Source organism: Aptenodytes forsteri, unplaced genomic scaffold (assembly GCF_000699145.1).
Source record: "Aptenodytes forsteri isolate BGI_AS27 unplaced genomic scaffold, ASM69914v1 Scaffold257, whole genome shotgun sequence".
NCBI classification, from domain to species: domain Eukaryota; kingdom Metazoa; phylum Chordata; class Aves; order Sphenisciformes; family Spheniscidae; genus Aptenodytes; species Aptenodytes forsteri.
This window is the reverse complement of record NW_008795194.1, coordinates 2,681,200-2,701,291: the sequence shown is the minus strand read 5'-3', so window position 1 is coordinate 2,701,291 and position 20,092 is coordinate 2,681,200. Positions and strand designations below refer to the sequence as shown.

The 20,092-nt window shown below is 35.6% G+C and overlaps 1 protein-coding gene and 1 long non-coding RNA gene across 2 annotated transcripts in view; one reads left to right on the top strand and one right to left on the bottom strand.

The window, feature by feature from the left end:
* The first annotated feature begins 613 nt into the window (after positions 1–613).
* Positions 614–20,092, top strand: part of ATF2 (activating transcription factor 2) — a 49,001-nt gene continuing 29,522 nt past the window's right edge. Inside the window, 7 exon segments of the mRNA XM_009278595.1 lie at positions 614–665; positions 1,505–1,538; positions 7,600–7,669; positions 8,310–8,379; positions 10,849–10,945; positions 12,717–12,835; positions 15,118–15,246. Coding sequence (XP_009276870.1) covers positions 8,332–8,379; positions 10,849–10,945; positions 12,717–12,835; positions 15,118–15,246 — 393 coding nt within the window. The 5' untranslated portion in view covers positions 614–665; positions 1,505–1,538; positions 7,600–7,669; positions 8,310–8,331.
* Positions 7,179–18,689, bottom strand: LOC103898342. Its single transcript, XR_657541.1, has 2 exons — positions 18,551–18,689; positions 7,179–7,431 (listed from the first exon to the last, which is right to left on the bottom strand). It is a non-coding gene; the product is annotated as an uncharacterized LOC103898342 (long non-coding RNA).

Genomic DNA, 20,092 nt, shown 5'->3' with positions numbered 1-20,092 from the left:
TTAAGGACACATTGGATATAGTTAGTGATAGAAATATGAGTCAATATTTAATAATTATGCAATAAATTTTTTTTTTCAAGTTTATGCTGTACTGTTTCCAGCTTTGTTCTGTGTCAGTTTCAGTTCAGCCTGAGAACTTTTCCATTAGCTTCAGTTCAGATAGGAGCTTCTCTTCAGTAAGTTCTTCCAAGCAATATAGTGTGTTTCCCTTTCTAGGTAAATGCCAATGGTCATTTATATTGTTGCTTACAGGAAAGAAAAAGGTCATTCTGTTTTAATGAGCAATGGGAGTTCTGTAGTGGGATATTTGTGATATATTTAAAGATTTTTTTAAATTAAATTCTTAATTATTGTATTCAATTTTATACTTCAGGGATGCAATCTGAAAAAATGTAAAAATGAAGTAACTTTGTTAAGCTTTTTTTTTTTAATTTGTTGAAAGTAATATAGCAAAAGGAGATTGGATTTCTAATGTTTGTTAGGTTGATGGGCGATATTAAGACGTTCAAACCTAGGTAAATGAGCTGGGGAAGGTAAGTCCTAATATCTCTCTAAGCAAATTGTGAAAAGATCGGTGGAATATTAACCCCTGTATATTTCTTCTCTGAGGTTCATCGGCCTTTCACTTATCTACAAGAGCTGTACTCACACAGCATGAATTTCCAGTAAGTCAAAGAAAGATCAAGGCACCTCTGAAAAATACTTAAGCCAGGGGGTTGACTTAGGAGCTGCCATATTCAGTCAACAGGAAGCGTTAGGCCTAAGGACCTTTCCTTATTCCGTTAGTGCTCTCTGTTTACCACAAATGTACCTTCATATGCGAAAAGCCTGCTCCGTCGGTAAAACTGAAGTAACTTAATTGCTTTCTTTCTGTACATGTGACTATCTGTCCAACTGGCTTTCTTGTTCTTACTTGAACTTAAGTCAATTGTCCTCACTTCTTGCATCTTTTCTTCTTGTCCAGACGCTCTCCCCTTTATAGAATCTTAGACGAACCATGGAAGGTATGGAATTAACTTTAGACGTCAGTTACAAGCAGTTAACTGGTAACATCAGCAAGAAGTGCCCAACATTTGACTTTTTTAAAGAAAAAATCTTGAGCATTATGCTACAGGCATTACATTCTTCCTTATTCTTCCCCAGAACTCTCTGAAACAGATCATGTGTCTTCTAGGAAATAGCACAGCCATTCTATTATGCAGTGAAGTGTGAAGAAGGAGCTCCCATTTTCCTGTTTGCCAGTTTTTGAGGTTTACAACCTTTAAATATTCTGGACTATGGCTTATAGTTTTCTTGCAGAATCTACTGAGCTACTTTCTGGTGATCCCACTTTCTTTTTGAGGAGGAATGTTTTTGTTTTTCAAATTTTTGGTTTTATTTTTTAGGAATGCTGAATTCTAAGGCATTACACAAATACAGTCAGCCAGAACACTTGAAAGTGGACTATAATGGTCAAGTATTAATTGCACCACTTTTGCTTCACCTTTCTTCTTTTGCTTTATAGGAAACTGAAAAAATAGCTGTTCCAGTCCCTCCAGGTAAGTGGAGCAATGATTTTTTCATTTAAAATACAAATTTTTATTTTATTTATTTTACGTTACTTCTTATTAAGTAGTGTATTCTACATACTAACTTCTGATTTTTACTGAAAGCAAAACTTGCAAGTCTGCCTCTGTAGAAAATTGTGGAAATAAAGATAGGCTCAAATGTGGGAGGTGATTAAAATTTATGCTGTGCATGCTGTATGCAAGTATTGAAAGTATAAAAGGTGCCCTGTTCATTTTGATTTGCGTGGATTTGTTTGGTTGCATGAGAAAGCCATCTCTTTTAATTTTGAAGTGTTTAAATTTGGGAAACAAAAATAGCTACTTTCTTTTTTCATCTAAGAAGCATGTCTGGTAAAATTCTTGTATGGAGCCAAGCAAAACACTAAATTCAGCTCTTCAGGTAACCATTAAGAGAATGTTATTCTTTACTGTGGCAAATATATTCAGTCCACTTTACTTTGAAAAAGTATGCACCTCAAGTAGAACTCTTAAAGTTGATAAAGACTTTGAAAAATTTTGACCTTGCCCTTTTATGCTTCAGTTTCCTGTTATAAAATGAAGCTTTAAAGTAAAATCTTAAAAATCTTATACTACCTAAAGCAATTACACACTCATGAGATCTACAGAAAAGCTTACTAAGAGTTAATAATTCTATATACAGTAAGGGTTTGTATCTTGCAGTAAAAAGGGGCACAATCCCAGATCAAATGTAAAGAATAAAAGGAAGTGTTGAATAGACATGATCGGTCTTGAGGAAATGCAAACATCCGTAGGAAAATACATCACTGATACTGTAACTTAAGCACTTTGTAATGTAAAGACCCAGGGGAGACTTGATGCTGATGGACTCCTATAATTCTGATTTGTCTCTATGGCCTAATACAATCTTTGTCCAACTTTCATTTTTTTCAAACCAGAACGTACAGATGTTTCTTGAGTTGGAGCCACATGCGAGTGGTCAGTCTAGCTGCAAAACTTGGGTTTGCATCACATGTAAGCAGCAGTAGATAAATCAGCTACTACTGTAGCTGGCAGACTCTCAGATTGTCCTCTATGGACTGTCCAGTTTAGGGGCATGACACACTTGTGAGAATGTGCATCTCTTCTTGCTTGCTGGCCAGTAGAGGAGTGCTGACATTGAAAAGTTTCAAGGTTTGTTTTTTGTGGGTTTTTTGTATGTTTATAGTTGTCTGTCTTTTCTGTGTTCAGTTCAGGCTGTTTTCTTCCATGCTGTTTGTGTCAGCCCTGACGTTACAGGAGGGCAGTCTCTGTATTGCTACAGTGCTTAGAATAAGTAATTAAAGGGTAAGACTGCACAACCCATGAGCAGGTTAGTACATAGAGGTCTTTTGGCATACAGCATGCTTTATACAGGTAAAGCGTTCAGAGGCTTTAGCTACAAGTCTGATGAATCTTTACGAGGTATGTGTGAAGAATGATTTTTCTCAGCAAATTTGGAGAGGTTTTTGCAATGATTATCAATATGTATACATTTTTAAACAGCTATTTAAATGTTTAAAAGGAAAAAAAAAATTGAAACAAGGTGTCAGTTGTGTTTTCCATGCTCCTGTATGTAGGGAGTTAAGAGAAAACAGAAGAACCTTTACCAGTAAAATAAGCCAGCAAGACGTTGCTTAAGTCAGTGTATGATTCTATTCTTTTACAAATTGTCTACAGGAAGGTATTTTAAAGGCAAGCCTCAGAGTATGTAGTAATAGTTTCCAGAAAGCGTACCTAAGATGTTTAATTAAAATCTTATAAAAATATACAAATAATTGTTGAAGCTATTTTTGTAGCACATTTAGATAAACGTGTGACGTTTTATAGGAACATCTTTATTTTTTAAATAAGCACGCTGTCTTAGATATTAGTAAATTGCTTGCAAACCTGTTTTTATTTCTCTGTATTATGTATTTTTTAAACATGTATATATAGTTATTTATATATTTTGCTGTACTGTTTACTTTCCAAAAGTGATGAAAGAGGCTTATGACATTTTAAATAGGCATGATGTGAAAGTATTTTACCTTTGCATTGAAAGTATGGAACAAACACCAAAAAAGAGAGATTACTTTCTGGTTTAAGTACCAAAGTTGATTATACTGCCGAGATTATTTCATGGTTTTCCCATGTTCAGCTCTGATCCTATTTCGCAGTGTAACTCAAAAGAATTCTACATATGGGTTTCTTTATGCTACTGAAAGGAATTTAGGGTTGGAAGGCTTACAGAAGAAAGTTGCAGTTCAGTGGACTGTTGTAAGAATGATTTCACTGAACTGTTCAGTTTATCTGAAGAGAGAAGTTATGGCTGGAGTTTCACATTCAGATTGGATTGCTTCAGGAACCATCTTTTTTCTATGGGACAAGGTGTTTGCTGTTGCCTGGGTAACAATCCAAGGTGGCTATAATTCATCTCTAGTGATTGGGTTAGCAGTTTACATACTTCATTTCTCATTTGGTCGGGTGAGTAACATTTTTGTCAAGATGGCGTTTAAGTTGCTGTTTTGGTTTTCAGGGGAAGAGTATTTTCTAAATTCTTCTTTCTTACTGTGATATTCTCTCTTAGAGCAGTCAGTCTCCAATAGCCTTTTGAAATCAAGAGTGGCAATCACAAACATCTTCTCTGAAAATTTGCCTTCTGTGTGTTAGTCTCGTTATTCCTGTCAGGCAACAAACCATACAGAAGAAAAAGAGGAGGCAAAGGATGGGGTTTGTTTGTTTGTTTTCCCTGGCAGCAACAGTTTTAGTTGTTGGGCTGTAAAGTTAACCACACTGAGTTTTCTAAAGCTGTCAGAACATTACTCAAGTTTGGATTGTCTTTTGCTGTTGTTCACCTCTGTTTCTAGCTATGATGTCTTTATGGTATACTTCAAATTTCAGAGTTATCTTGGATTGCTTAGAATTTCATCCACTCAGATTTTGAATATCTCCAAGATGGAGATTTAACCACACTGAGTTTTCTAAAGCTGTCAGAACATTACTCAAGTTTGGATTGTCTTTTGCTGTTGTTCACCTCTGTTTCTAGCTATGATGTCTTTATGGTATACTTCAAATTTCAGAGTTATCTTGGATTGCTTAGAATTTCATCCACTCAGATTTTGAATATCTCCAAGGATGGAGATTCCACAGCCCCACTGGACAACCTGTTCCAGTGTTCAGCTGCCCTCACTGTGTGATTTTTTTTATTTTTTTCCCCCCTTCCCTTATACTTGCTCTTAACTTTCTTGGTGTGGCTTGTGAATGTTGCATCTCATCCTTTTGTTGTATGCTACCCAGAGTCTGGAACTGTCTTCTCTATAACAATAGACTAGGTGGTGTAAGACGGCAAGTAGATCCTTCCTTAGCCTTCCTTCTCCATGCTGAACAAACTTTGCTTCCTGATATTCCTCTTGCATGTAATAGTCCAGCCTCCTAACTATTTTGGTGGGGCCCCTGCTGGTTTCTCTCCAGTTTGTCATCTGTCTTGAGGGGTTCAAAACTGGACACAACACTCCAGCTGTAGCCTCATGAGTGCCAGACAAAGGAGAATAATCACTTCCCTTCATCTGGTTGCTATGCTCTTGCTAATTCAGCCCAGTAGGCTGTTAGCTTTCAATGCTGCAAGTGACACGATGCTGAATCGTGTTCAGTTTGTTGTCCACCAGGAGTCACAGGTTCTGCCCCAAAGCTGCTTGACAGCCACTTGGCCCTCAGCCTGCACTGTTGCATGGAGTTATTTCATTCTAGGTGCAAGCTTTGCATTTGTCTTTGTAATTGGTAAATATGATCCTTACCGATTTGGCTACACTAAGGAACGTGGGCCCTTTGTTTTCTCATCCTGTCAGATCCAGTTTCTGTTTAGGTTTATAATGCCCGAGGTCTTGCTGGAATGGTTGAGTGAACTTCTCTTTTAAGTGCAAAAATTTCAGTGCTTCAAGATACTTTTTTTTTCCTCAGATGTTAGCTGGAATCCTTTTACAAGGCATTACCTCACAAAATTCCTTGTGGCCTGCAGTTAAATATTACAAAGATCAGGAAATGAATTTATCTCTAACTTTTTTCCAGTAAGTTTGCCAGGAGGATGACACTTTTTTCTTTTTCACAAGGATTGATTTCTAGTTTATAAATCAGGCATTCAAAATTTACAGGCTTCACAAACCAAAACATGGAACCAGATAACAACTTCATACGCAAATATGTGTTTTGGTAATATTCTTTTAAAAGAGAAAATGAGCAGATTTGACCTTTACAGCTTATGACCTAAGAAGAATGGATGGAGTAGATTTTATGGCTGATACTATGCACTTGTCAAAGACTGACAACACGCTATAGTAACAGAGTGGAAAAAATGCCCTACATGCACTTTTGTGAATTAAAATCTTCATCCTTTGGATAAAAAAAAACAACCCAGAATTGTTTCTTACACCTTCAGACATTTCTGATACAGATATAACTCTTCTGTTCATAATATATATCCAAACGTGCATATTGTAGCCATATATAACCATGTGGTGCCCCATGATCAAGGTTTAACAGAGCAAATTCCTTTTGAGATCTAAAGGAGGCTGACTCTCTTAGTTGTGAACCTGCATTTAAAAAGTCTGACTGTTGCATAGCTGAACAAGGATAATAAGCTCATGGAATAGCTTTTAAGTGTCTGTTGATGTTCCATATAATATAAGGATGTAATCCTAAAGCTTCCTTGATAAGGGCCTTATTTTTTACCCTGAGGCCTTAGTCATGAGTATTCAAACTTGCCCATAACCTTGTTAATACTCTTCATTGGTGACAGTACCAAGTTCGTAGTTTGAACAGTTCAAGAAATATTTCATCCCTTCAGAAACTTGAGACAGGTTATGAACTCTTTGCAAAGAACAGCAGAACAATCTCCATCCCTGATTTGCTTTGGCATCCTTTCTTTGGGACATAAATGTTTCCCTGAGTTGTCAGTGCCAAAGACTCTAAAGTTTCTGGCAGCCATTCATCTCTTCTTGGCTTGTGATGTCAGCTCAGTACCCTCGTTCTATTGAACGTATATATTTAGAAGTGACACTTTGGAATCTCCTCCACTCCATGTTTTGCTTCTTTGCTATTCAGTGCCCATGATCAAGGACACTGGGATCTCCTTCTCCTTGAAGTAATATCCAAAAAGTCTATACAGTAGGTTTTTTACTGTACAGGCGCAGGCAAAAGGTTCAGGTAGCGTGTTCCCTACAGATATCTGAGGTATTAAGTCTTAAATGATTTGCTTATGTTTACTTGATCTGTCTTGTGTCTAGTGCTAAATGGTGTACCAGAAGTATACATTCTTAGGATGGTTAGTTTCTGAAGCCTTGCAACTTTTCATGACCAGCCTCTTGGGGGAGAGATGGATTTATTCTGCTTATGATCTTTAATCATAAAGACATGTTTATTCATCTTTATTTGCTTCATCAAGCTAAGCAGTGTTCAGAACTAACATTGTTAGATCCCCATACAAATACTCATATTTAAAGATGAATGTATTTCCTCCAGGGTAAAGCCACAGATGGGTTGAGAGTGCTTGTCATCTCCTGGCTAATTAGCTAATTTGGTACATTCATTCTGCCCCCCTCCCCTCCGGCCCCTCCCTGGCCCTCCTTGTTACTTGACCTTAAAATGAGGTAACTTCAGTGTTGAGATTAGTTGCTCATCACTACTGGGTTTAGTGATGTGACAACAATATCTTGATTTTATGTGTTCATTGTACCAGAACGTTACTATTTTTTGTCATTGATGTCACAGCATCCACATGCTAGTTTTATGCATCGTCCAGCACAGGTTGGCTCAATCCCATCTGTGTCCCTCGTTCTCTTCCTGAAGCGGAGTGATGCTACCTTGCGATGTTCTGTGCTTGCAGGATGAAAGAGCAGAAGCATCTCTCTGTCTGAGAGAAGGCATAACTAATTAGAGGATGTGTTGAAGTAAACCATTTCTTTGAAAAACTGTTGTGTTTCATGGGTGAATAGTGGGCATTATATCATTTAACTTTACAAAATCATGTATTATTACATGTTTAGCGTGCATAGTAATTAATATATTCTTTCAATTACAGTTCATTTGCCATGAAAAGGAGGATATGATAGTTTGCCCTATGAAACAGGTTTATATGTGAAATCTGGCAGGTACGTGTATTAGTATGTGTGGTGAGTATGCAAAACAACACAAAATATAATTAATATCTCTTACTTCTTTCTTAAATATTTTTTAGCCTGTTGGTAATTCAATTGTATAGCTGAAACATTACTAAAGTACATGTTTTCGTAGTTAAATTTGTAACAGTTTACATAAAGGGCTGTCTGCTAACTTATCTTTAAAGATGAGCTTTAATGATTATGAAAGGACTAAGGAACCAACCCCTTCTCATCTGTTGGCACTATATCCTTGAATACTCGGTATTGTCTGCTGCTTTGTTCTTTTTTTAATTGTGGGAATTGGATCGTTATTACAATGTATTTTTATTTCAGTAACAAGTTGTCTTACTGTTTTCAGATACTTTTTGCAATTAGTCATGTTATGTATGAATACTTGCCTTTCCTATTGAGGTGTATGTTCAAAACCTACTATGTCTCTATTGGGTTTTGTGTACCTTCCTGACAGAGCTTGGAATCCAGACTTTACTTGAATCCCAGGTATTTAGATTCTCAGTATAGCCAAAAGGCAGAAATTCTTGCCCATGGAATATTAAAATATCCTGTGGATGTTGATGTATTGATAATTTGTTGCAATATTTGTAAAATTTGTTCCGTTCTCATTTTGATACAGGTAGCACAACGACCTGTGGAATATGAGTGATGACAAACCCTTTTTATGCACTGCCCCTGGATGTGGCCAGGTAATGGTCTGGCTTGAAGTTGTTAACATTGATCAAATAAAAGTAAAACAGTGAAACGTAGTTATGGGGATCGAAGAAAGGGGATGTATGATAATGGGTAGAAAATATCTATGTTTTGCTGAAAAGCAGGTGACAGCAAGAATTTCTACCATTTTTTGTGTTTATTCAGCAAATGCTATCCATAGAAGAAAAAAACTAATTAAATTACCCTTTCTGAGCTGAAAACAATTTCATTTGTTAGCCCTGCTTTATTTGCTTTCATTAAAAAAATAAATAAATCAAGAAACATCCTAATTTATATCAGGTAACCTGTATTTTTCAGAATATTTCAATGTTAGTGGGGAGCTCATTGTGAAGCTTGCTTGTCACTAATATTCACAACTGTGGTGACTGCAAATATTTAATGGCATAATTTTTATTTATGTATATTTTTGTTTATAGGAAGATGCTAATAGTATGCATGCCACAAAATGTATTTCAATTCCTATTGTAGGTTTAATGTATTCTATTAAATAGCATTAGTAGGTATAGAGCTGAATGTGAGTAGAAAAGTAAAAATATTATTGAGTGTTTTAGCAGATGGTTGCTTAAAAGGAAGCTGTCTTAACACTTTAATTTAGTAACCTGAAAATAAATGAATTTGCATTATCTGCTGCATGATGGACATCCCTGAATCCTTTATATAGAATTAATTTCTTAAACAAGCTGAATTTTTTTCATTGTATTAGTGCACTTGGATTTATTTGGATTTTTAGTTCAAAATATTTTCATTTTTATTCTGAAAACTTCGTTTTTTATGATGAATGACAGCATTCGACGGTTGGACTCGATGATCTTAGAGGTCTTTTCCAACCTCAATGATTCTATGATTCTATGATTAACGTTATATTAATGGAGCCTTCTGTATTTAAAGCGGGAAAGGACTAATATTTCTTATTATGGCTAATATGTTCAGAGACATCAAAAGTAACAGAAGAGGACTGCCTTCTCCTAAGCAACACGTTTGTCCCCATCCTATTTGAATCTCGTTTAGATGTAAGCTCTGTCAGAAGTGTTTTGGCAACTAATTCTCATAGAAGACGCATCATGGGGCTACAGCTATGCTTGATTCCAGTGAAGGAGAAGAGAGAAGTTCATGTCCCTGAAAATGGGCAAGGCTTCTCCAGATGCCAGCTCATACTGTAGAATAGAGAGAGGGAGTCAGGATCTGGGGATCCTATTCCCTCTGAAGGAGCCTGTCCATCACATAGTGGGGACAGAGAGATGTACTTACGTCTCTTAGTGTGATAGAACACCAAAGTTTCTGGCTTATGCTGTATCTAGACATAAGGCACAGGAGCTACGGAGAGCTGGGCATTTGGAACCTTTGGCAACAGAGTTCTAACAAAAAAGTGCCTGGCCTGTATCACTCTGTCTTTCAGCGATCCTGCATTTTTAATTTCCCTCTCAGCTCCACACATACATGTCCTTTCTCAGAAATATTCCGGATGACTGTACTCAGAGGTCAACTAAGCTTTCTGTATTGTTTTCTGAGAGATGACACACATTTGGTGTGTATCTGTTACAAGATACATGTGGAGTGACTTATTGAGGAATAATCAGAAACATAACTTGGGACTCAAATGTTCACAAAGTAAAGTAAGAATTTGAATGTTTTGTAAAATGTGTTCTTTTTAGAAACCTGCATCTTGGGAAACATTTTCTTAGATTATCTCAATTGAAACACTAACTTTACCCACAATTACAGGTGCATAGCAAATTCCAAATTAGTAAAAGTAAGAATATCTATTTTACAGCACCTAGTTTTTCTGCTTACTGCTTTTTTTATAGAATGTGCCCCAAATTTGGGGGGAAGTATGCACAAAACTGGCATACTGCTGAAAATTTGAGAGATTTTTAAAGTGCTGGTAAGTTTAGTTCATTCACAGCTTTTCAGTTGTCTGACATTGTTCCAGTATTTCCCATTCTATCTGCCTCTTATTTTATATAGTAAATGGTCAGGGGCAGGACCTATACTTTATTTTTACGCTATTAAATACAGTGAAGTCTGTGTTTGTGATTACAGATCAATTCTCATTATTGTGATAATACACACAATACAGAAATCAGATAGTGGTAATCAATTGCTAAATACTGTCAAGATCCATTAGTATAGCAAATGGCAGTTTGCTAACGGTTGATGAAGTCTGCAGCACTCTGAAATTTTATCTTGGACTTTTGATGAATGCAGGTCCTTACATGACCATTTCCCTGATATCATTACTGTTTTGTTACTATGAACATCATTTGAGTTTTATAATATTTCTGCTTGGTACTGTTGACCAAGGAGCAAGATACATCTGCCTAAGAGGGTTGTCTGTTAATGTAGTAATGATAGTTTTACGTGTTGTAAAAATTACTTTCTGTAGAATTGCATTTACTTTGTTCACACTCAAAATTACAACTATTTCTTAAAACTTTCTGCTGCAGCGTTTTACCAATGAGGATCATTTGGCTGTCCATAAACATAAACATGAGATGACACTGAAATTTGGTCCGGCTCGTAATGATAGTGTCATTGTGGCTGGTTAGTATATACTTTTGTAACTAGTTTATTCACTTTTCTCCTGGAATGGGCATACATTTTATGTATTTTTTGTACATAATGCATAGACGTATGTTAAGAGGATATGAAACATTTTCTTCACTATAGCTGTCTGCAATGTGTGCTTAGGCAATATTTTCATACAAAATTAGCTTTTGTCAGAATTTGAAGCCAATATTATTCTCTATAAGTAACTTTTTTTTGGATTGGATATATAATCTAAATATTTTTCAACTATCAGTACTTTAATAATTGATTAAATTATGTAATAAGCATTCAGTAAGAACACACACTAATAAAGGCTATGCCTAACAGGATCTGTAACTAGATTAAACTGTATTTAAGTTTTAATTATTCATTTATATTACTTGTCTCTTAAATTTTAAAATATGTAGTGTTTTTTACATACTCATACTACAGTGACATTAGAAGAATGAATCTGTAATTATTATTCTTTAAATGGGATAGGAGAAGAAAGATGAAATTTTTTTTGTTTAATTTTAGCTTAAATTCAAAATGCTTTTACTGTATTTCCACCTCTGAATTCATGGTATACCCTTGGTCAGTTGTAACTAACTTTTTTGTTTGTCCAGGATCAGAAGTAATCGCCAATGGATGATTGATTGCATTACAGATTTTAAAGTTCTTGAATGAAGATAGCACATGCTAATTATTCTAAAGTTATAGTCAGACTGGTTTTTTTCAGTGGTGGAACAGCCTAAATGAACTTCACAAAGGCTTTCAGACATTTTCAGAATTTTTTTTCCTTGTAAGTGGCTAATTTGTTAGGATGAGCAGACAAAAAAATTGTTACTCTTAAACCAGCAGTTATACATTTTAAAATTCTAACCATGATCCTTGGCAATTATACCGTAAGACAGGGGACCTGTCAAATAATCAGGTGTTTGAGAATGAAACCATGGCAGTGTCTGTCTCTTTGCAGCCACATGCCAGCGTATGAACTTGTTAGTCGTAAACGCCAGCTTACTAGTAAGGTGCACATAATACCGCTCTACAGTGGTTTAAATGCAGGTAACTTCGTGGCAAATGTGGTTAATTTTGACCTGATAATAATAGTGAAATAAGGGGAATTTACATAGTAGCAAAAACTTTATAGAAAGACTTTTTTGAAACTGCTTCATGCAGTAGTCAGCCGGGTGCCAGAAGTCTTATGATTCCAGGTTGACTATGCAGGCATCATAGGAGTCAATACAATCTTGTGTATGATATGACACTTTACTTCCTTTTAGAAGTTTCACGCCCTTGAAAGTAATCACTACTGTTTTCAGTAGTGAAGAAGAAAAGAAACAAACTGTCCATGAGCTGTGCACTTTTCTCTCTCTCTCTCTCTATTTTTTTTTTTTTTTTAATTAAAGCCTTCATGTAAGCCTTATCTTTATTTGAAAAAAGAGTCTGCTTGCTCACTGAAGTGATCTGCTGTGCTAGACTAGGCACTTGAGAATAGCTCCCTCTGGTTTCTGGACACAGACAGAAGAAATGCTTTGATACCCTCCCAAAACTAACTGTAAGGGGCTTACTGGTTTACAAACCTCAGTTGGTTGTCTCCAGCAGGTGGAGTATGCCTTCTGGTTGGCCTCCGGGCAAGGCAGAAAGGAGCCTGCTTGCAAGGCATAAGAGAGTTCTTAACCACGTTATCTCTTTCTGTTTGCTTTTATTCTGAAAAATATTTACGATAAGTAGGTTCATAAATGCTATTTTAAAATAAAATTAAAAATAAAATTGTTCATTTCAGATCAGACACCAACACCAACACGATTCTTGAAGAACTGTGAAGAAGTGGGCTTATTCAATGAATTAGCAAGTCCTTTTGAAAATGAGTTTAAAAAGGCTTCTGAAGATGACATTAAGAAAGTATGTTCAAAAACTTTTTCTTCTCAGAGCTTCTACTTTTTGCATATCAGAAATTCCATTTTAAAAAGCAAACTTTGGATTTATATATTGCCTTCTAAACTATACCAATAATCATTTGCCAGCTGCTTATATATGTTATAAGGAGAGAATACAAATCTAAGATTACTCTTCTGAAGATTAGTTTACCTGATTAATCTTCCATAGTTAGCATGGATAATGGGACACATCGACTTTGTCTTAATTCTTTAAGTATCTAGTCTATATATGTTGAAGTTAATCATTAGCTTTGACTGAAATTTCATTAGGCCCTGAATAAGCAAAAAATAAGTCTGAAAAGTAAAGAGTTTTTGCAGAAAGGAAAACATTTGCAAGAAACCCATGTGAAAAGAATAGTATGTGAACACTGATTATTTTGATTAGTTTTAAAATACTGGTGTTATTCTACAAATCAAGAGTAATGATAATGAGAGTTAAATACTGACTACATTTAAAGAAGTGTCAGTCATTTGGTTATAATTATATTTGCTATGTGTTGAAATCACTTTTGCTTAGAAATTACTGATCACAACCTAAACCCCATGTGAAAAGAATAGTATGTGAACACTGATTATTTTGATTAGTTTTAAAATACTGGTGTTATTCTACAAATCAAGAGTAATGATAATGAGAGTTAAATACTGACTACATTTAAAGAAGTGTCAGTCATTTGGTTATAATTATATTTGCTATGTGTTGAAATCACTTTTGCTTAGAAATTACTGATCACAACCTAAACATCTACTTTTTTTAAGGTGCAGATTGAAATATAAGAAAAATTTGGACTGTATCCATTTAGCAACTTCATGTTTTTATGAGGAACTTCCCATACATTTAAATGTGGTTTCTTCTGTTTATTTTAGTACTTCCCGGTCATAACTGGTTAGGGGCCCAAACATTTAAACACTTCTGCAAATGAAAAAATTTGTTCAATGCCCACTTTGAATAATTTTGCCTTTGGTTGACTTCCATGGGCAGTGATAAAAAATACCTTTTTATACTCATATATACAGATTTTGCAGAATCAGTGTCTGCATTTTCTTTGTTTCAGTAAAGATTTTAATAGGTACTTGTGAATAGGATGGATTATTATCCATTCCTGACAAAGCCTCACCCTTGTTTCGTTACTGCAACTATAACAAGTCATGATTTTTTTAATTTTTCTTTTTTTAATTGGTCTATGCTAACTGTTCTTAAAACACTACATATGGTAATGACGATTCTGGATTTACTAATACCGTATTTTCTGTGTAACTCACCACTACCTTGGAGGAGGTTATAGGTATTGCAAAATATTTTAAATATTTTAACAATTTCTTTAATTGATGTTAATTTTCCAAGCTGCCTTCTGTGTAATGAGAAGAAACACAGTCCTGCCATATCTCTGGTTGATTAATATACATAAACAAACATGGCAAGGGGTAGAAAAATTTACCATAATAGCACACTTTCTAGGGGGTTGATATTTAGGTTTTTTTCTCTAGTATTTCATATTCAGATGTGGTGTGAAAAGAGATTTCACTTTTAACAGTCTTCCCTGCCCATTAGTAATATATTCCGTAGGAAAACTAGGAATTGAATTTAAAAAAAGCATCTGGAAGAACATAAATAGAAGCTGAGCTATGGGGGTAGTTTCTTCCAGAAGTATTTAGATAGCGTACTAGACAGGAGTGTAGACTTTCAAATCTATAGTAATGCTTTAAGTATTTTTGTAACTTAATTTCTTTGTGGCATTTCAGATGTCCTGGTGGTTATATCTGTTGTATTATAAAACTTGCTTTTTCAATAATTATTTGCTGCAATAACTTTGAAATTAATTGCCCACAGCAGCTTTATTAATTTGGAAATGCAGTTAGGATTTTGTGCTTTGTGGCATGTGATATAATAATTTACAGAAGGATAATACCTTCCTTTATCTGTAATTTTTAAGTGTAACACAGTCCTTCCTCAGCTATAATTTTCCTGTGACTCTTGGGAAAAGAAAACTTTAAGAGTGTTTTTAATTCTCAAGAAGAAAATACGTAGTGTGACATTGGTGTTGAAAGACAAAGTGTTACTGAAGATTGGTATTCATGCAGATGCTGGAAAAATAGCTTTGACTAGTAATGCATCTGCATCAAGATCTTCCAAACATCAGCACCTCCCTGTTGTTATAAGGCTGATATTTCTCTTCAGTTGCTTACATTTTCTTGCATATTTTAATTTTTTAGAGATTCAGTAATTTTGTTTTACATCATTGCTCTTAGATGCCTCTAGATCTGTCTCCTCTTGCAACACCAATTATAAGAAATAAAATTGAAGAACCTTCTGTTGTAGAGACAACTCATCAAGATAGTCCCTTACCTCATCCAGAGTCTACTACCAATGATGAAAAGGTCAGAACCCTTTTTTTTTTAATTCATTTTTCGAATCTTCTGATGATCTATAAGTTTGTTGTACATGATGATAGCCACGCTACTTAGCTGGTTGAAAGGAAAAGAATTTTCATTTGCCGTATTCCTGTGGATATGTACTTTCTTTCTTTTATAATTTGTTCAATTATTTAGTTAGCTTTGCTCACCGTACTTATTTCTTTGCCTCACACTGGCCATCCAGTAAAGTCAGAAAGGAAATAAAATTTAATATTCGTGCTATGTTAGAAAAGGCTTAAAGGGGCTCTTTATTCTGTTTTATGCATCATCATTCATTAAAAAGCAAAGAAAGTTCAGTTTCTTTGAATTTTTTTTTTTAAATAATGTCAACAGTTTGAGACTTTTCATGTGTACATTTTTATGTTTACCCTATGTTTTACCATAAATTGTTTTGTAGAACAGCAAGGGATGTTATACACAAATGTACAGGGCTGAATGGGCTGTCTTTCAAAGCTAAGCACCAGATAATTTTGTTTCAAATTTTATACTCCTTAGACTATAGCAGTATGTTTAAAAGTGGTGATCTTGGGCATTTGCTTGTTTAGTGTTTACTTGAATACCCATAGAAGACTGAGGTATTGTCTGTCACTAGAGGATGTTGCAGTCAAATCAGTTTTAGAACTATTGCTCTAAAGAAGAAATAAATGGTTTAATAGTAATGATAACTTTGATACGTGACTTGCAGTGTTTTCATCATGTGGAGTTCTCTTGAAGAACAGAAAATGAAGCACAATCAGTGAAATTAATTATTTCTATTCCTACTTCAATAAATAAAAATATTAGGAGCAGAACATAATAAAGCAATATGGTTACTCCAGTCAGTCTTTTTTCTATGTGCATCTTCAGTGGGCAGTCTGCATTTGAGGGACTTGGCTACCTTATTCCCAGAAATGAGCAGGACTTTTTAGGATCACTGGGTGATTCAGCTTGGAAAGGACTGCAGGAAGTTCCTGGTCGCACTTCCTCCTCAAAGCAGGGGTTAGCTCTGAGATCGGACAAAGTTACTCAGGGCTTTACGCAGTCTGGTCTTGAAACCTCTGAGAAGGGAGACTGCCCAACCTCTCAGTGCAACTTGTTCCAATGCCAGGCTGTTCTTGTGGTGAAAGCATTTTTCTTTGGATCCAGTCTGAACCTCTTTGGTTTCAACTTGCACCCCTTCTCTTATCCTGCCAACAGGCACCAGTGTAAGAGCCTTAAGTGTGTGACACAAGTTTAAGAGTTTCAATTCAGATTTGTCTTTACAAAGCTTTGCTGAGTTTTATTAGTTAGCAAGGATGAGTAATCATAGGTAATCAAGGCAATCATGTAGTCTCAAAAATAGTAAAAGTTGTTTAAAGGAATACATGTAAAGAGCTGCTTAGATTAAGCAAACCATAGTCCAAATCTTAAGTCTTCTCTGTTTCATTTCTTCTTTATTTCAGAGGTTAGTTTGTTTTTTTCGCTGCAAATATTTATTCTAAGTACTCTAATTTTGGCGGGAGATAATATTAGTGTCTTTATACAGTAGTGGTTCAGTATCTCATTAGCATCATTACAAGTGAAAATTATATCTCAATGCTTGGCAGTACTTATAAACTTGTCTCATTCATGATGTAATTTCAGTGTTGTCACTGTAACAGTGCTGAAGTGAAAAGCTGCTGCTGCTCAATGCTGTTCTCATGTCTGATTGTAGAGACAAGCTGAGCAAGGATGAGGGTGCTGCTTGGAGTGTGCTGCTGCTGAATGTGGTCTGCAGAAGTTGAGAAATGTGAGCAGAGTGTTGCTGTTTTCTCAGTTAGATTTTTATATTCTCCTTCTATAGATGTATTGAAGGAGGGAAGGGGTTTTTTTTCAGGGCATAGCTGGTTTTAAAATATATATGCCACTGTAACCATTTCATTGGCTGAATATATTTTAGTAGCCTTAAATGATTACAGCCTGTTAATGTTTGTGCAAGACAGTTCTAACTTTCCTTGTAGTTGTCAAAGGAATTTCTTGGAGACTCTTAAAAAATTATGCTTAATTCTTTTCCTAGTTTTCCGAGAGTTCCCTGAGTTCTATTAGGCTTCAGTAAGAGTTGATATTCTGCTTTGAATAGACCAAGATATCATTAGAAGTATATAAAGCCTTTTAACCTTAAAATAATAAGCAAATGAAACCTAATTTATTCTTTGAGAGCTTTCAAACTCATAGTTGCTTATTAACAGTGCTTTAAAGGGTGACCCTCAACAGTTTCACAGGTTGCTTAGTTATTGTCAGATAGCTAATTGCCTAACTTAATTATTTTAACACCAATTGTTTTCTTACAGTAATAATCAATTACAGTATTAGTTCTGGCCATCTACATTTCTGTATAGAGAATTCTGTGTATTCATTGATAGCATTAGGAAGTTATTGCATGATATTTGCTATTAAATGCAAAATACTTGCAACTATGCATCTCTGAAAACACTTCTTAAATAAAGTAACTATCCTCTTCTGTAAAATATTTTCCAATTCAGTGGTTTTTAGTTTCAAGAATAGAAGGGTTGGAAGGGTCCTTTTAATAAGTTTTTAATATCTTTGGGCTTAAACGTCTTTCTTGTAAAGGTGGGTAAAGGTAAGATCGTTTTGACTTAATCTCATGATTGCAAATTCATCTCTATTTTTCCTGTTCTTTAGCAGAATATATTTACAAACTATTTCATTTCATACAAAATTTATACTGCATTAGTGCAATGCTTTGATGACCAATTAGTATCTTCTATCAGACCAGTGTGCCTATGGTTTTGTTTTTATATGCTAATTAAATGTCAGTTTCCTTTAGGTCCATTCTTCTTACATTGTTGCAGTAACTAGCACATGCATGCACTTTTCCGAGTGTAGCATAGAGCAAGTTAGTGTAAGAAGTAAAGAGGAAGTTGAAAATACTTTGTTTTCAACTGTATAAACACACTCGTCAGTAAATGTGTTATTCCTTTAATGGTTAGGGATTGTTTCTGATCCTTGAAACAAAGCACAAATGCTGTCTTTAATAACACACAGAAATAATTCTGTGCATATGAGGTTTCTGTTTTCAGAATTTTATAGATTTATTTCAGAATTTTATACATTAATCTTCCAACCATTGCTGAAATCTGGTTTCCATAGAGCGCTTTGTTTAAAAGTTGCAAATCGCCTTTTTCCTAGTAGGGGATCAAGCCAGGGAGAGGCCCAGTTTTACAGTCAGTATTTATTAGAACACCCGTTAATTAAGCCAATAAGTATTCACAGAGTGCCATAACTTACTCGCTCACTCATACATAGTTACCTGGTTGCAGCAACAGTTGGGAGGCCAATCCCAGCCGCTTGCTCAGAGGTCTCAGGAAGGTCTTACTGACATGCCAGTGACTTCTAGATAGGCGTTCAGAAAGTGTTCAAGGTCAGGTTGGACGAGGCGCTGAGCAACCTGATCTAGCTGAAGATGTCCCTGCCCACGGCAAGTGGGTTGGACTAGGTGATCTTTAAAGGTCGCTTCTAACTCCAACCATTCTGTGATTCTGTGAAAGTCCTTCAAGGGGTTCATTCTTTCATCAAGTGTATATATAATCCTGTAGTCTTTGTTCACATACAGTGGTTTTGGAAGTTGTCTGAATTGTACAGCATGTTCATGCTAGCGTACCGATTCAGCTGGTGTTCTGAGTTTGTAAATCGTTGCAAATTCAACAGGGACGGTTTTCTCTGGAGCTTATCCATTCTTGGGAGACTTTTATGCACTGCCTCTCAGCGCTTCTCTTCTTGGCCTTCTGTATTTTGGTAGCTATTTCCCCATCCACACACAGAGGTACTTATAGAAGCCACTCGCACAAACCCATACAGAAGGGGCTGTTAGAGCATTACTGTTGTTGAGAATGTGTGAATATCTGGTTAGTTTACATTTTTGTATTAAAGCTATACACATGGCTCCGTGGCTGCTGTTAGCCAACTGTCTTTTTCTCCCTTTTTATGGGAATTAGAATTACTTTGCCATAGCTATTTATTCTGTGGTGTTCATATATCTAAATTTATATTTGTACGTATACTTTTATATGTATGTGGTTACCATGTATGAAGATGTTTCAGGTGAAAGGGAGAACAAGAAAAAGAGCTCTTACACCTCTGTTGGCTGTTAGGGGCAAACATGGGTGTTCCTGTGTCAGATCCCTACAATGGAAATGGACTTTCTAGCAGCTCCTCGCCCACAGTAATGAGACAGGTAATAGTGGCAAACAGCAGGCAGGAAAGGGTGAAGATGAAACCAGTGAAGAATGATACAATATTAATTTCTGAATTGACCATTGCCAGAAGATTATCAGGGCACGTATTCTCCCCTTACGCCTTCCTTTAATTTCCCATGGTCAAGCAGTTCAATCTCCTTTAAGTTTTCCCTGTGGCTCTTCTCACTGAATAAGATCTGTATAGCTGTTACACCAAATTCCTTATTTGCAAAGGAGTGTTTAATCCTGTCCTAAGAATATGCATTAGTCAACTCTATCCAATTTTTTTTCTGTTTCTGCAATTCCATACTGGATGTTTTCTTCTTTTGACTGAATGCTCATCTGTAATTCTAGGTATCGTGTTCAAATATTATAACATTTATAAATACACCAAATTAATACTAACGAAAAAATTCTTGCTTTCCTCAATACTGTTATTCTCCAAAAACTCCCATTCACTGTAAACAGTCTTTTAGGTCCCTTGGGGAAAAGCCTGAACGAACTAATGAGTCCTGATGGCAAATCTAGCCTCTGAGCTTTTGAAGGGAGAAAATTTCATCATCTGAAGTCCTTTCTTTTTTAAAGCCCACAGTTTGCCAGCCCACTTACAGTTCTAT